The sequence below is a fragment of the Prionailurus bengalensis genome, chromosome B4, assembly GCF_016509475.1.
Source record: "Prionailurus bengalensis isolate Pbe53 chromosome B4, Fcat_Pben_1.1_paternal_pri, whole genome shotgun sequence".
In the NCBI taxonomy this organism is placed as follows: Eukaryota; Metazoa; Chordata; class Mammalia; order Carnivora; family Felidae; genus Prionailurus; species Prionailurus bengalensis.
The window spans coordinates 70,655,332-70,671,264 of record NC_057358.1 but is presented as its reverse complement, the minus strand read 5'-3'; the positions used below and the strand labels follow the sequence as shown (position 1 = coordinate 70,671,264).

The following is a 15,933-nucleotide window of genomic DNA, read 5'->3' as shown; positions in this document are numbered from 1 at the left end:
TGCATTATAATAAGTTCTGCTGGGGTTCTGTGCTCTAAGAATGGAGGCCATGATTCCATGAGATAGCCTCAGAGCTCCCATGGAAAGTCAGAAACCCCTACAAACTCATCCTCTGAAAGGGATTCCGAATGTGCACCCCAGCACTCCTGGGATTTCTTGTTCATCTGCTAATAGGGATTTGAGGCTAGAATGCCCTCTTTAATATACTGTCTTTTCCTGGTCATACCTTACATCATTAGCATATTCAACAGGGATAATTTCAAGTGGAAACCATTTTTAGTAAACTAATGCCTCTTTAGTTCCCCTGTAGTGTGGTTATGTTTCATGATTATTAGCAGGGTGCACACTCAAATTGTTAAAGTGCAGGATAGGACCAGGAGCTTACCTGAGGGGTGTAGATGCATTGCAGCAACATCTGGAAAGCACTATTAGCTGATTGCCAAGGCTACTAACTAATGAAAAACTGCTCTTGCAGAGAATACCACCTTAGACCTTTATTTTCTTCCTGAGAAACTCTTTAGGTGTCTTTAGAATATGGGTAAGTAGTTTAATTAAAAGACTGGTATTTAAGTGCAAATCTCTGCAGGCAAAGAGCTGAATTAGGTGGTTTCAATGTTCCTTGTAAATGCAAGTTTATACTTGGGTCCTCAAATGAAGGCATAGGATCTGTTGCTGACCAGCTAATTATTTAATATATTTGCTTTTAGGAAGATTTGGCTGCCCTTGAGGAATGTTTTTGTTATTTGAATTCGGTCAATAATCACTTAGTGAATACAGACCAGAAACAGTCCTTAGTCTGTTTCATACGAAACATGTAGACACTATGAAATGATAAGGAATGAGAGATTAAAGAAATTTTGATACTGTAGTCATAGTCCGTGGTCTAGAAACTGGTAACACCTTTATGTAATTGATCTTCACACATCCCTTACAACTATGCATGTTGAAACCTGCAAGTACTTATGTGAGTGCTCTGTCAGTTTTGTGATGAGGTAAGCTAGAGTCCACATTTTTATTGTTTAGACTCCAATTTAGTGTCAAAATCAACAAATAGTGCTACTGATGAAAGTTATAATGTAGTGTTTGAGATTCTGTGCTTCTAAACATGAAGATAACCCTGATTTTATAATGTTTTATGGGAGAGATCAAGAGTATAATTTTGTATTTTATCTTCTAAGATCTGTTACATATTTTCATATTCTTTGTTTTTATTTTTAGATTCAACGTTCCACATGATGATAGTTTTAAATGTAAGGAACCTGGGATTAAACACCAATATCATGTAATGGCTCCGACTTTAAATTACCACACAAGTCCTTGGACCTGGTCAAAATGTAGTCAGAAATATATCACTGAATTCCTAGAGTAAGTCTAAAGTTATATTACTTTAGTTAAATAACGAAACATTTATTAGACTATAGACTTTGAACTTTGTTATTTTAAAGTGATTTAATTTCTGTCCAGTTTTGGCTTAAATTTGTTTACTTTGTACAACTGGGTTTTTAAAAACAAGGAAAGAGTTGTATGTACACATTTCACTCCTAAAATATTTTGGTGGGGGCAGGTCAGACCTAGATTTGGGAGCTCTATTAGGATAACTTGTTTTTAAGGGGAGACTTAGATTCACAGCTTTCTTACGTGTTTGAATTTTTTCAGTAGGTACTGCGTAATATAAGAGGAGCTTAAGTGGTTCAAGTTTTGAGGTGCCTTAGAAGGACAGACAATAGCTGAGGTCCAACTCTGAGTATTCCAAATAGCTCTCTGTGGCCAGAGGGATGTGGAGTAGTTTATATGCTTACATATTCTTCTGGAGGATTTTCCTAGGTCTGAAGAGGGGGCAGATCGATTTTTCTTGCCTCATCTCCATCTCCCACGTTTCTCTGCTTCCCCACTTTTATCCAAATGGTGTTTCTATCTTACTGAAAGTTGCCAAAAGGCAAGGCCAAGCTCTAAGTAATTTTTTTTGTTTAAAAGCAATATTCATTTCCTTATATATTCTAATCCCCAGTATATGTGGTTGCTAGTTACCTCTTTTGTGAGAACTATGAAAATAAATTAAACTATGCTTTGTAATATGTTCATAAATCCCAAGATGATCAGTTTTTTTTTTTATCCTTGTATGGGGAGTTGATTTAAAAGCATAATACACAATTGCTGTTGTATACATAATTGTATATAGTTTTGTTCAATGGTTAGCTGAGGTATTGGTTAAAAATACCAGGGGATGTGTTTATTTTTGAATGGTGCTAATGGGATTCTCTCCAATGGAAATGTTAAACACACACACACACACACACACACACACACACACACACACAAGCTGACTTAAGTTACATGTTCATTTTTGGATGAAACAACATCTTTCTAGCCAGTAAAAATTGCTAAATTTCTTAAAATTATGGTAATGGAATGAGTTGTTTTTAATCCAGTTGGGATGAATATTTTCAGTTTCCTATATGCTAAATACTGCATTACAAACCAGAAGTGAACAACAAATATTTCTCCTACTTGCCACTTTCTAAGTCCTTTACATGTATCCTTGAATAGCCGTTTGCAAGGCAGATAGTGTCACTATTACTGCAGAGGAGTCGTCCCAGCCTCTGGCATGTTAACTTGTCTACAACCAGGCAGGCATCCTGGAAGCAGCAATACCAAAACACAAACTCTGCCTCTTTGAAGTGGACACAACGTAACACTTGCTGAAGCTCTTTGTTTTGTTGTTGAGAACTATAAATGTACTTTCTCAAATGATATAAAAACTTTTTTCTACAACATACTGACAATTTGGGGGGGGGGGAGTGCTTGGGGTGGCAAAGCTGGTTAAGCATCCAGCTCTTGGTTTCAGCTCAGGTCATGATCTTATGGTTTTCTGGGTTTGAGCCCGGCGTCTGGTTCTGGGCTAGCAGCATGGAGCCTTGCTGGGATTCTCTCTCCTCTTCTCTCTGTGCCCCTCCCCAGCTCCTGCTGTGTGTTTCTCTTGCTCTCTCAAGGTAAACTAAAAAAATATAAAAATTTTGAGAATTTAGGCATTTAATAGAAGGGATTATTATTGGACAACAAAATAGATCAAAAATATAGTGTGATTACATAAATGGGTTTCATAAATTATATTCTGATGAATTTACACCTTTTTTTTTAATTACACCTTCAAAGCAGTTATGGGGCTCAAATGAGAAACGGATTTTTTTTTGCGACTTTCATATGTATTCACTTTTAAATTATGAAAAAACATACTGTTTCTGAAACTGTAGAGCAGTGACTGTGATGAAGAATCTTCTATTATGTATCCACCTGTATTCACAATATTTTTGGTCTTTGGTACAGTACTGGCCATGGGGAATGCCTCCTTGACAAACCAAATGGAAGAATATATGATCTGTCTTCACAACTTCCTGGATTAATGTACGATGTGAACAAGCAGTGTGAACTGATGTTTGGCCCTGGATCACAAGTATGTCCCTACTTGGTAAGAAAATTAGGCCCTTCTTTTGTTTTTTAAACTACCATAAAGCTAAAGTTAGAACATATTTCAAAATGTACTTTTATTCTCTTGAACAGAAGGTGAACTAAATGTATCTTCGAAGTTTTAACTTTTAGAGACATAGATTGTTTGCCCGAAAGGGGTTAAAAACAGGGAAACTCGGGGGCTCCTGGGTGATTCAGTCGGTTAAATGTCCGACTTCAGCTCAGGTCACGATCTTGTGGTTCATGAGTTTGAGCCCTGTGTCAGGCTCTGTGCTGACAGCTCGGACATTAACTCTCACAAAATCCTATGTCAGGTATTCCCATTTAGAAAACAGGTTTTAAAAACATTCAAATATTTATTTTCAAATACTATTTTGGGGGGTGGGGGTGTTAAAGACAGAAGTGTCTTGATAACTAGTTGTATTAAAGGACCCAAGAATTTAATAGACTACATTTTAATTTACACAGATTTGAATCCAAAAAAATCTAGGGCCTGTTGTTACCATTAAATAATTACTTTAGAACTTTGAGGATTTTTCATAGGTTAGATCCACTACTAGATTGTGAGGATCATTGGACCAGGAATGCAGATTCATTCACTCATGGAAATATGCATCTCCAGTGGTCAGTTTAGGATCTGACACATACTAGGTGCCACAAACTAAGTGTCTGTTGAATTGAATGAGTGAAATTTATATAGCCATGGGTGCAGAGATGGGCAAAACATATTCCATATAGTAATATTGTTTAAAAAAACATAATTTAAAAAAGTTAATATGCTTTTATTTATCTTAATTTTTATTGATTTTATTTTATTTTTTATTTTTTAAAATTTACATCCACATTAGTTAGCATATAGTGCAACAACGATTTCGGGAGTAGATTCCTTAGTGCCCCTGACCCATTTAGCCCATCCCCCCTCCCACAACCCCTCCAGTAACCCTCAGTTCTCCATATTTATGGGTCTCACCTTCTTTATCCATTCATCCATTGATGGATATTTGGGCTCTTTCCATACTTTGGCTATTTTGGCTATTGTTAATAGTACTGCTATAAACATGAGGGGCATGTGTCCCTTCGAAACAGCACACCTGTATCCCATGGATAAATGCCAAGTAGTGCAATTGCTGGGTCGTAGGGTAGTTCTATTTTTAGTTTTTTGAGGAACCTCCATACTGTTTTCCAGAGTGGCTGCACCAGCTTGCATTCCCCCCCCACAAAAAAAAAAGTTAAGCTTTTAAATATCCATATTGAGGAGGGGAGATTTAACATAATTTTTGGAGATCCATTTCTTTTCTACCTGACCTACCCACTAAATAAACATTGAATTTAAATTCAGAAAAAGGGAATTATCTTGGGTATAGCTCCTGTGAACCTCTGGATTTTTGTTTCTTAGGAAAACTTGAGAGCCCTTTGTTCAACTTGAAAGTATGCATTCTATTCACAAAGTAGGAAACCAGTATACATTATACAGTATTTCTATGCACATTATTCATACATTCTATCGTATCAAAAGAGGCTTTTGGAAACTCTTTGTGAATAACATTTAACAACAAAAAGTCCTTTAGAAAAATGTCTTGCAAAGAGACAAATGTCCCCCATAATTTTGAATATTTCCACTCTAATTTCTCTCTCCCATTGTTCAGTGTATGATGAAAATCCAAAAGTTCTTAAAAACTGAATGTTGCCATTTTATGTGTTCAGAGGCAAATCAATGATTAGAACTTAGTGAATTTTTTTTGGCTTGATTATTTCCAGCTCTGACCTTGAAACCATGAAATCTGTAAGATCAATGTATAAACTGATGGTTTACACTGAATTGATCTGGTGGTTGTAGTGTTATTTTACTCTTGTCTGCTTTTTGTTACCTTGCAGAAGCAATGCAGACGTCTCTGGTGTACGAGTGCAGAAGGAGTTCACAAGGGTTGTCGCACTCAGCACATGCCCCTTGCAGATGGAACAAACTGTGGTCCTGGGATGGTAGGTTTCCTGGAAGGGTGAGTCTTGTATCAACAGACTATCCAAGGAAGTGATTGCTCTGCGTTTCAGCGCTCTTCATGATTGGTCAACTCTTGCTCTGCTAGTGAATCGATGTTGCCATGTGAACAGATAGTTACCTAAGTATATTAGTCTTATTAACAATGAGTATAGACATAAAGATCCTAATAGATCAGCAATTTCCCCAAATTGAGGGATGTTACCATTGTTTGCATTTTCTCCTATAAAATTCAACCAGGTATAATGGAAAGTTTTAAGTGGCTTCTTTGGATATTTATTGGTTGTAAATGTCTTCAAATACCTCATATCCCTAAACATATAACATCAGGCATGAACTAATTTAAATCTGCAAACATGATGCTGAGAGACAGGGTTTACCCTGATAACCAAATATCAATGTGAGGATGAAGTCAGGTGGTACTTGGTGCTTCAGGATGAAGGCAAGTTCCATTGGCCTTGGTGTAGCCAGTGCCGCCTGCGCCGAATAAGCTTGAGTCTGTTGACGCCTCCTCTGAGCTACCTCAGCACAAAATGAACGCTTTCTTGGCAATGGGGTTGGCTAGTGCTGCCGCTTTTGTTAACTTCACATTGGGCACAAGTAGAAACTGAAGGACCGGGTCACTAGCTGATCTTTTGCTTTACCAGCTCTTTGCTTCATGGAAATGTTTGCACCAGCCATTGCCCTTCTCCTTGCCTTCTGTCAAAAGGCATGTGTTCTCTGTGAATGTTGCCTGCATTACAGAGTTTTATTGGGACTTGAGCAATTTTTGCAGTAGCTGAAGTCCTCTGAAATGGTTTAGCACTCAGATTACCTTGGGACCAAAATTCTAGTGGACTTCTTCAGTTTGTCGATTGGAGCTAGAACTGAACTTTAAAATTTTATCTTTATTTAAAATTGTTATTTTGAAGACCAAAAATATGAAAGACTTTATTTTTCTCACTTTTTGTGACCACTACTGGTAATTGGCTTTTGGGGGAGACGAGAGTGGCATTTGGGAGAGTTACTGATTATCTAAGGATGAGCGGAGAAAAAAACCTTGTTGTAGTCTGAATTAGAAACAGCTGTTAGCTCATTAGAAGACTTGCTCCAAAGTAGTCCCCAGATTCAAATCTGGTTGGGCCTTAAGTGCCTTAGCAAACTTTAAAGTTTATGCCGTGAAACTTCAGGCTTGATGGCATGTGGCTAACATAGTGGTGGATATATTTACATGCATCACATATGCCATTTATAACTGAGTAGTCTAAATCCGGTCAATGCATTAGCATGATAAAAAATTGAGATATAGGAGTAAAATGCACAGATATCAAATGTTCAATTTGGTAAGTCTTAACAAATATAGATGGACACTTAGCCAATATCCCAGTCCAGATGAGAACATTTCCATCACTCTAAAGTTGTCTAGCCTCGGGGCGCCTGGGTGGTGCAGTCGGTTAAGCGTCCGACTTCAGCCAGGTCACGATCTCGCGGTCCGGGAGTTCGAGCCCCGCGTCCGGCTCTGGGCTGATGGCTCAGAGCCTGGAGCCTGTTTCCGATTCTGTGTCTCCCTCTCTCTCTGCCCCTCCCCCGTTCATGCTCTGTCTCTCTCTGTCCCAAAAATAAATTAAAACGTTGAAAAAAAATTAAAAAAAAAAAGTTGTCTAGCCTCTGTAGAGTTTCCCTCTTTCCAGAGAGAGAACATACTTCCTGATTTTGTTTTTTAATTTTTTTTTTTCAACGTTTATTTATTTTTGGGACAGAGAGAGACAGAGCATGAACGGGGGAGGGGCAGAGAGAGAGGGAGACACAGAATCGGAAACAGGCTCCAAGCTCCGAACCATCAGCTCAGAGCCTGACGCGGGGCTCGAACCCACGGACCGCGAGATCGTGACCTGACTGAAGTCGGACGCTTAACCGACTGCGCCACCCAGGTGCCCCCATACTTCCTGATTTTAATGTAAATCGAACTGTATAGTGTATGTACATGCACGCGCATACACACACCCTTTCTGTGGGCAGAGGGAAAAGGGGTCAAGCTTTTTTTATTCAAGATGTTGGAGTTTCATCCATGTTGTGTGTATTGATACTTCATTCCTTTATGCTGCAGTGTAAATCAGCTGTATAAATGCATCATAATTTTTTTATACATTCTTCTGATAGACAATTGGGTCACTTCCAGGTTTTGGTCGTTATGAATAAAGCTGCTATGAGCATCCTCATACCAGTCTTGTGGGCATGTGCTTGCATCTCTCTGGAGTAAACAAATAGCTAGAAACTGCTGGGTCATAGGGGAGGTGCATGTATGTAACTTCATAGGGAACTGCCAAACCATCTTCGAAAATGGGTACTTGAGACTCTCGCAAGTGATGTATGAAAGTTCCGGTTGTGCTACATGTCTTGCCAATTGATGATCTTGTTAATCTTGTAACAAAATTTTAGACACTTTAGGTGCAAAATGGAATACTATTATGTTTTTAATTTGTATTATCCTGATTATTCTCCATCTTGAGCATGTTTTCATGTACTACTTAGCTGTTCAAATATGGGGTGTAGTGTAAAGGGCCTGGATTTGTTGGAATTCAAGGTAAATGTGTTGAGACACTGGGAACTACTTTAAAACTTGTATAGATTAAAAGCAGAAATGCATTTGGGGTAACATGTGTATCATGTAGATATAAAATCCCTTTTATCATTTATTGAAGAGAGTGAGCCTCTTTGCATTAGCCACATTCAATAATAAATGGGCCTTTTTTCAAGGAAATTCTAAATGTCCTATCTTTTGCTTCAATATTCTTTTAGTCCCTTTATCTTGTGACTATCTTTCATATAAGACTATCTTTTAAATACTTGTGGTAGTAAAACTATTAGCATAAACATATAGTGGAAGTCACCTGACAATGACTTGACTTTTTTTTTTTTTTTAACATGGTGAACAATACAACATTCTTTTTCTTGGATTTTTCAGAAATAGTGCTAAAGGATTATTTGAAACGTTTCTGGAAGATGTTCCCCAAATTTATAAGAACATAGTACATTCTATTCAGAGATTTTTTTTTTTCACTTTAAAAAAAATTTTTTTTTTCAATGTTTATTTATTTTTGGGACAGAGAGAGACAGAGCATGAACGGGGGAGGGGCAGAGAGAGAGGGAGACACAGAATCGGAAACAGGCTCCAGGCTCTGAGCCATCAGCCCAGAGCCCGACGTGGGGCTCGAACTCACGGACCGCGAGATGGTGACCTGGCTGAAGTCGGACGCTTAACCGACTGCGCCACCCAGGCGCCCCATTTTTTTTTCCACTTTTAATGGCTTTATCATTTTGAATGATCTTAATGGAGGGCACAAAGCTTTTTTCCTGCTAATTAATAAGCTTGGTTATAGGATTCATTCATTCAACAAAGATTTATCAAGGACCCACTATGTGTCAGGCACTATTCTAGGTGCTCAGGATACATCAGCAAACAAAAAAGAAAAGATCGCTGCCTTCATGAAGCTTACATTCATAGTGGGAGAGGGCTGACTGCAATTTAAAATGTAGTGGTCAAAGCAAATTTTATGGAAAGTTGACTAATGAGCTATCTTAAAATGAGGGAGTTAGCTATGGAGAATATTGTGGGGAACTGAGCTCCAGGCAAAGAACAGCTAAACTCCTAAATCTGCAGTATTGGAGTGGTTCAAGGAAGAGTAAGGAAGGGACATTGTGGCTGGGGTGAAGGGTGGTGTATAGGAAGTAACTGGAGGAGTATTTTGTAGGTCCCTGTCTGCCATTGTGAGAACTTTGCATTTATTCAGAATGCAAAGATGGATTTGAGCAGAGATGGATTTGAGCAGAGAAGTCACCTGATTTGAGCTAATTTTTAAAGTAAGTTGAAAAGGATCATTATGATTGCTGTTGAGACTAAACTCTAGAGAGCAAGAGTTGGAAACAGAGGAGATCTACTTGGAGAGGTATGGCAGTGATAGAGATGAGAGATGACGGTGGCTTACACCAGAGCTGGGAGCACTAGGTTGATACTTAGTCAATTTGCGGGGCGCCTGGGTGGCGCAGTCGGTTAAGCGTCTGACTTCAGCCAGGTCACGATCTCGCCGTCTGTGAGTTCGAGCCCCGCGTCAGGCTCTGGGCTGATGGCTCGGAGCCTGGAGCCTGTTTCCGATTCTGTGTCTCCCTCTCTCTCTGCCCCTCCCCCGTTCATGCTCTGTCTCTCTCTGTCCCAAAAATAAATAAACGTTGAAAAAAAAAAATTAAAAAAAAAAAAAAAGTCAATTTGCTTTTGAAGGAACTAGAACATTTGCTAACACATTAAATGTGAACTGTAAAGAAGAGTTGACTGTTTTTGGCTGATCAACTTAGATCGTATCAGCAGATTTTAAGGGGTTGGCAGTTGAATTTTGGTGTGATGTGTGAAATGTAAGACGTTAAAGTGAAGATGTGTAAACAGCTATATACACAAGCCTGGAGTTGAGGAGAAGGATCTGAGCTAGGAGTGATCGTTGTTGATAGGGAAGCATAAAGGTAATGTGAGCCCAAAAAGTTCAGCATTAAGTGGAGACCTAGAAACCAAGAAGGGGGAAAAATGATACTGCTAAATCAAGTAAGACAGAGACTGAGAACTGGCCATTGGGTGATGTCCACATGAGCTGCTTCATGGAGGGTGGGGCTGTGAGAGCAGAGGCAGTGAGAGACCATGGTCATGGATGGCTTTTTCAAGGAGAAACAAGACAGTAGCTGGTGAGGAAAGTGAGATCTAAGGAAAATTCTGTTAAAGAGGGTAATTATGTATGTTTGTATATTAATGAGAATGAACTAATGGAGTACTTCTCCAATTAGCTCTAGTAAAGGACCAGTCTTTTTTAAAATTTCTGATAATTTAAATCGATACTTGTACAAAATGATGGAAATGATTAGAAAAAAAACATTCAAAATGACAAAAACCTTCAAAATGTAAGCCAATTCTATGGAAAAGAGTGTGGCAGATCTTCAAATTAAAAATACAGAGATGCCTGGGTGGCTCAGTCAGTTAAGTGTCCAACTTTAGCTCAGGTCATGATCTCATGGTTTGTGGGTTTGAGCCCCTCATTGGGCTCTGTGCTGATGGCTCAGAACCTGGAACCTGCTTCAGATTCTGTTTCTCCCTTGCTCTCTGCCCCTCTCTTGCGCGCGCGCGCGCTCTCTCTCTCTCTCTCTCTCTCAAAAATAGACATTAAAAAAAATAGACATTAAAAAATTAAAAAAAAGAAAAATAGAATCGTCTGATCCAGCAATACCACTCTGGGCATATATGCCAAAGAACTACAAACAGCCTTGAGATCTCTGTACAGGCCTGTGGCCATCAGCATTTATTCTATATAGCCAAGACGTGGAAGTGTAACCTAAGTGGCCATCAATGGATGAATGAAAAAACAATGTTATATACACATACAATGGAATACTATTCAGCCTTAAAAGGAAGTTATGACACATGCTACAATGTGGGTGAACTTTGAGGACCTTATGCTAAGTGAAATAAGCTGGTCACAGAAAGACAAGTGATGCATGATTTTAATTATATGAGATATATAGAGTAGCCAAATTCATGGAAACAGAAAGTAGAATGGTGGTTGCCCGGGACTGGGCGGGGGAGGGGAGAGCGAATGGGGAGTTAGTGTTTCAGGAGTTACAGAGTTTCAGTTTGGGAAGATGAAGAGCTCTGTGGATGGATGGCAGTGATGGTTGCACAACAATATGAATGCATTTTAATGCTACTGAATTACACACTTAAAATGGTTAAGATGGTGATTTTGTGTTGGGTATTGTACCACAACGAAAACAAATATAAGCCATTTTGATGTTTACTTTTGAGAAAATGCTAGCATGAGCAGGGAAGGGGCAGAGAGGGAGATGGGGAATCCCAAGCAGGCTCCATGCTGTCAGCACAGAGCCCCGTGTGGGTCTTGATCTTACCAACCATGAGAGAGATCATGACCCAAGCTGAAATCAGGAGTCCTTTGCTTAACTGACTGAGCCACCCAGGTGCCCCAATATAAGCCCACTTTTAACATTGATAAACATGAAATTACTGCCCAAATCCTATAAATGTTTCTAAATTCAGTATTTATTTTCAATTTCTCTACTCCTTGCAGTGACTAGTTCACAGACTGGCATCAGTGCATGGACCACTTTTTGGTTAGCTTTTTTTTGTTTTTGTTTTTGAGAGAGAGCACAAGTGGGAGAGGGGCAGAGAAAGGGGGACAGAAACTTGCTCTGGGCGGACAGCCACAATCCTGCGGCGGGGCTCGAACTCACGCACCATGAAATTATGATCTGAGTTTAAGTGGGTCGCTCAACTGACAGAGCCACCCAGGCACCCTTGGTTAGTTTTTATATATTAGAGACTGGAACAATGATGCTGTAGAAGAGAGGGGAGAATTGTTGGAGTGATGTTTGGAGCCATGAGAGTAATTGAGATCAAGTGCACAGAGGGATTGACTTTGACTAGGATCATGGATTTTTCATGTACCCTAACCGGTGGGAAGGTTGAGGACTGAGCACAGGTGCCCTTAGGTGGATAAAAGGAATAGTAGATAGTGAGCAGCTTCTCGTGTACATTTCCATTTTCTTGTTGAAAGTAAGAAAGTGATCATTGAGGCTTTGGATGAGATGAAGTAAACCGCTAAAAAAAGTGGGAGAGTGATACGTTATCTTTGCATAAAAAACCAGAAGCATAGATCTATATTGTATTAATAGTCACTTCTTTAAAGTTTTCATCTTACTGTGTTTTCCCCATACAAGTATTCCCTCCCCCAGTGAAACTCAACATTTTAAAGGCAAGGGAAATTTCCTTCTTTTTGCATTCTACAGATCTTACTCAGCAGATATTCAGAAAATATTTGAGTGTCAAATGTAATCCCATTTCTGAATCAATATCTTTAAGTTGTGTGCATTTTCTCCACTGATATTTATGGTATTTAAATTACTGTGATACTGCAATTAGGTATGTACGAATCATTTCTTTGTCTATTTTTTTGTTTGTTTAAGCATTGCCACCACGGGCTATGTGTAAACAAAGAAATGGAAACACGTCCTGTAGATGGTGAATGGGGACCATGGGGACCTTACAGCTCTTGTTCAAGAACCTGTGGAGGTGGAATCAAAAGCACAAGCAGGCTCTGTAATCGCCCCGAGTATGTCTTTTTTATGTCACTGTAAATTAAGATTATCTCAAGGCACCAGAAAGTAAACATCAGTTTCATTCACTTCTATACTGGAGGAGGTCAGTCTGTAAGTTTCTGAGATTTAGAAAACTTCTGGAATACTTTGAGCCCTATTACCTTATATCTTGGTAGACTCAAACCTTTAAAAAATATATATATATTATTTATTTTAATAATAATATACATATAATTATTTAATAACTATTTAAAATTAATGATATATATAACTAAGATATATAATTATATGTATTATATATATAATATATATAAATATTTATATATTATATAAATATATATATTAACCAGCTTAATCTTTTAGAATATGAATTTAAGAGCTTTTTTCTGATTTAGATTACATTTGAGGAATAGTTGTAAAAATGAAATGACAGTAATATAAGGGCATTTTAATACTTTGTTTCCATTGAAATCCTGGCTCCTTTAAACTGTGTGTTGACTCTTCTGGATAAAATCTGTACCTTCATGACCAGTTGTTACTCTTTTGTGTAATTTGACATGTCATATTTTCTTTCTCTGCTTCTCATAGATGCATCAGTGTCTTTAGCTCAAATAAGTACTGAAGCATATGTTCCCCCTCCTCAAAATCTTTAAAAGAACATAGAGATTCCATAAAGATTTTTAAGTACTGTGTCTGTTGTTATGATAAATTGGTAAGCAATAAAGAATTTTTTGATGCAGAGATGACAATACTCTGAAATGACTTCAATCATTGGAATTCCAGAATAGCTAAATCATGCTGGAAGTTTTCATATTTAAAAAATGCTGACAAAACAAATTTTTATTTTCCAGTGTAAGTTTAAATAGAGATGGATGGATATAGATAGCATGAAACTCGTGGAAGTGAGCGATAAGTAGTATATACAAAACAATGATGCCTGGATATTTCTTTAACATGGTATAATCTTGATTATCTTTGGTTCACTGTGTTTGTTTTTCACCCCCAAATGAACAAACCCTATTCTGAAATTTTAAACCAAATTCCCATCAATTAGTTCCTTGTGAGTTAAGTCATGAATAAGCTATCATTGCTGCCCTCCAGACCACAGTGTCCATCTTAAGATGAATGTCTTTACAGTTCATTAGCCATACAATTGCTTGAAAACCATGTAATATACTTCTGTTATACAGGAAGTGTTAGTGGGACATAATTAGCTTTCCAGATCCCGGAACAGAATGGAACAGTTTGAGAAGTAAATGGCAGAAAGAATATTGTACTGATGTGCTTTAAAATGTAATGAATTTGACTAGGCCAAGAAACGGAGGAAAGTACTGTGTGGGCCGCAGGATGAAATTTCGATCATGTAATACTGATTCATGTCCAAAAGGCAAGCAAGACTTTCGAGAGAAGCAGTGCTCTGATTTTGATGGTAAACATTTCAACATCAATGGTCTTTCCCCTAATGTGAGGTGGCTTCCAAAATACAGTGGGAGTAAGTAGTTAGAATATTTTTTTGATGTAAAAATTTCTTGAGACCTAGGAACACACAGCTGTATTATTGTACACCAAAAATTTGACTTTTTCTTACAGTTGCCATAAAAGATCGCTGTAAACTCTATTGTCGGGTTGCTGGAACCACAAACTTCTACCAGTTGAGGGATAGGGTTGCCGATGGTACTCCTTGTGGAACTGAAACTAATGACATCTGTGTTCAAGGCCTGTGTCGGGTAGGTAACTTATACTGAAAATGACTTTGAGAATATTTTTCTTTTTCTGTAACCAAATATTACTTCTGTAGCATCAGAGCACAATTCTGGAATTCTCATGAATTCCAGTGCAGTGCCCTTTTAGTGATATCACCCTATCTTTAGGAATATGCTCAAGAGACTATGACTAAGGAATTCTCTGTCATCCAGAGTGACTCACAAAACATTAAGATAAGCTTGCTAAGGGGTGCCTGGGTGGCTTAGTAGGTTAAGTGTCCGACTTCAGCTCAGGTCATGATCTCGTGGTTGGTAAGTTCAAGCCCTGCGTCAGGCTCTGTGCTGACAGCTCAGAGCCTGGAGCCTGCTTTGGATTCTGTCTCTCCTCCTTCTGCCTTTCCTCGGGTTGTACTCTCTCTCTCTCTCTGTCTCTCAAAAATGAATACATGTTAAAAAAAAATTTCTTTGAAAAGTTTGCTGATTTTGTTTTGCTTGAGGTATGCGAAATCAAGATGAGGCATGAGATCGGCTTCTTCAAAAGATAGAAAATATTAGGACACGGTTGTAAAGTCCTTTTTGCTACTTGAAATGAGACCCTCTCTGGTGACCCATTGGTTAGTTGATGATACTCCCCCCTCCCTCTTTTCATCCTTGTCCTTCACTTCCCACATGCATCCAACAGGCATTCAGGGATCTTGAGGAAGGGATGTTGTGTGAGAAAAGGGTGTAAGTGATTCAGAGAACCCTTGTGGAGGGTGTGAGGCTTGAGCTAATTGAGAATGAGTAGGTTGTAGTAAAGGTGAGGAAGTAAGGGTTGGACATAGGGATTGGCTATTAGATGCACTTCTTGTCTGAAGTCCTGAAGGTCCCTGGAAAGAATTTGGAGTTGAGTGAGAGATGTGATTTGATCTATCTGCATGTTAGAATCTTCATAATCCAATGGTTTAGGAGAGGATTGGAGATAGGTCAGCTGGTTAGGATTCTGGGTGAGAAGCAGATGAGACCCTGAATTAAAGCACATACATTACAGATGGTGATCTTAAAAAACAGTGGGTTTGAGAATTAGGATAATGAATTTGGTCTAAAGACTACAAATGTAATATGAACTCATTCCTTGGGTTAAGGCAAAACTTGAGAGGACTAATTTTCTGTTAGCCAAACATCTATTACCTACCAGTTACCTGGATGATAAAATGCTTTGCACCCAAAGGTCTGATGAGATGTTCAAAGAAAAGGAAAAAATAACCTGGAGGCTAGAAAAGGAGTACTCTGTGGCCTGAGAAATAGGTTTTATCTAAATTAGCAGGAAGTCCTATATAATGGAAAAACAATGATTATCTGAACTTATAGATGCAGATTACTTTCAGAAAATATCTGGTCAAAATTTGGGAAATACTCTGTATAAATTTGAGTAACCTCATGAAATTTTTTTTGATCATTAAATTTTAGGAGTATTCTAAAGAACAAAGAGTTGTTGCAGTGTCTGCAGAAGACAGTATCTGCATCGAGAACTGTGCTTGTTCTTAACCCCTGGATCAAACCATTCACTCTCACCTTTATCAAATCACTCATTCTTTACATAAACACATTCTTTACATAAACTTATTTTTCTGGTTATTAATTTTGGAGAAGTAAATTTTCAAA

The 15,933-nt window shown here is 38.3% G+C and overlaps 1 protein-coding gene across 1 annotated transcript in view; it reads left to right on the top strand.

Annotated features, from left to right (window-relative positions):
* Positions 1-15,933, top strand: part of ADAMTS20 (ADAM metallopeptidase with thrombospondin type 1 motif 20) — a 176,923-nt gene that overhangs the window by 65,253 nt on the left and 95,737 nt on the right. The window contains exons 9-14 of the mRNA XM_043563431.1: positions 1,219-1,365; positions 3,325-3,466; positions 5,341-5,445; positions 12,455-12,600; positions 13,897-14,078; positions 14,177-14,313. Coding sequence (XP_043419366.1) covers positions 1,219-1,365; positions 3,325-3,466; positions 5,341-5,445; positions 12,455-12,600; positions 13,897-14,078; positions 14,177-14,313 — 859 coding nt within the window. The remainder of the gene's footprint in view (positions 1-1,218; positions 1,366-3,324; positions 3,467-5,340; positions 5,446-12,454; positions 12,601-13,896; positions 14,079-14,176; positions 14,314-15,933) is intronic.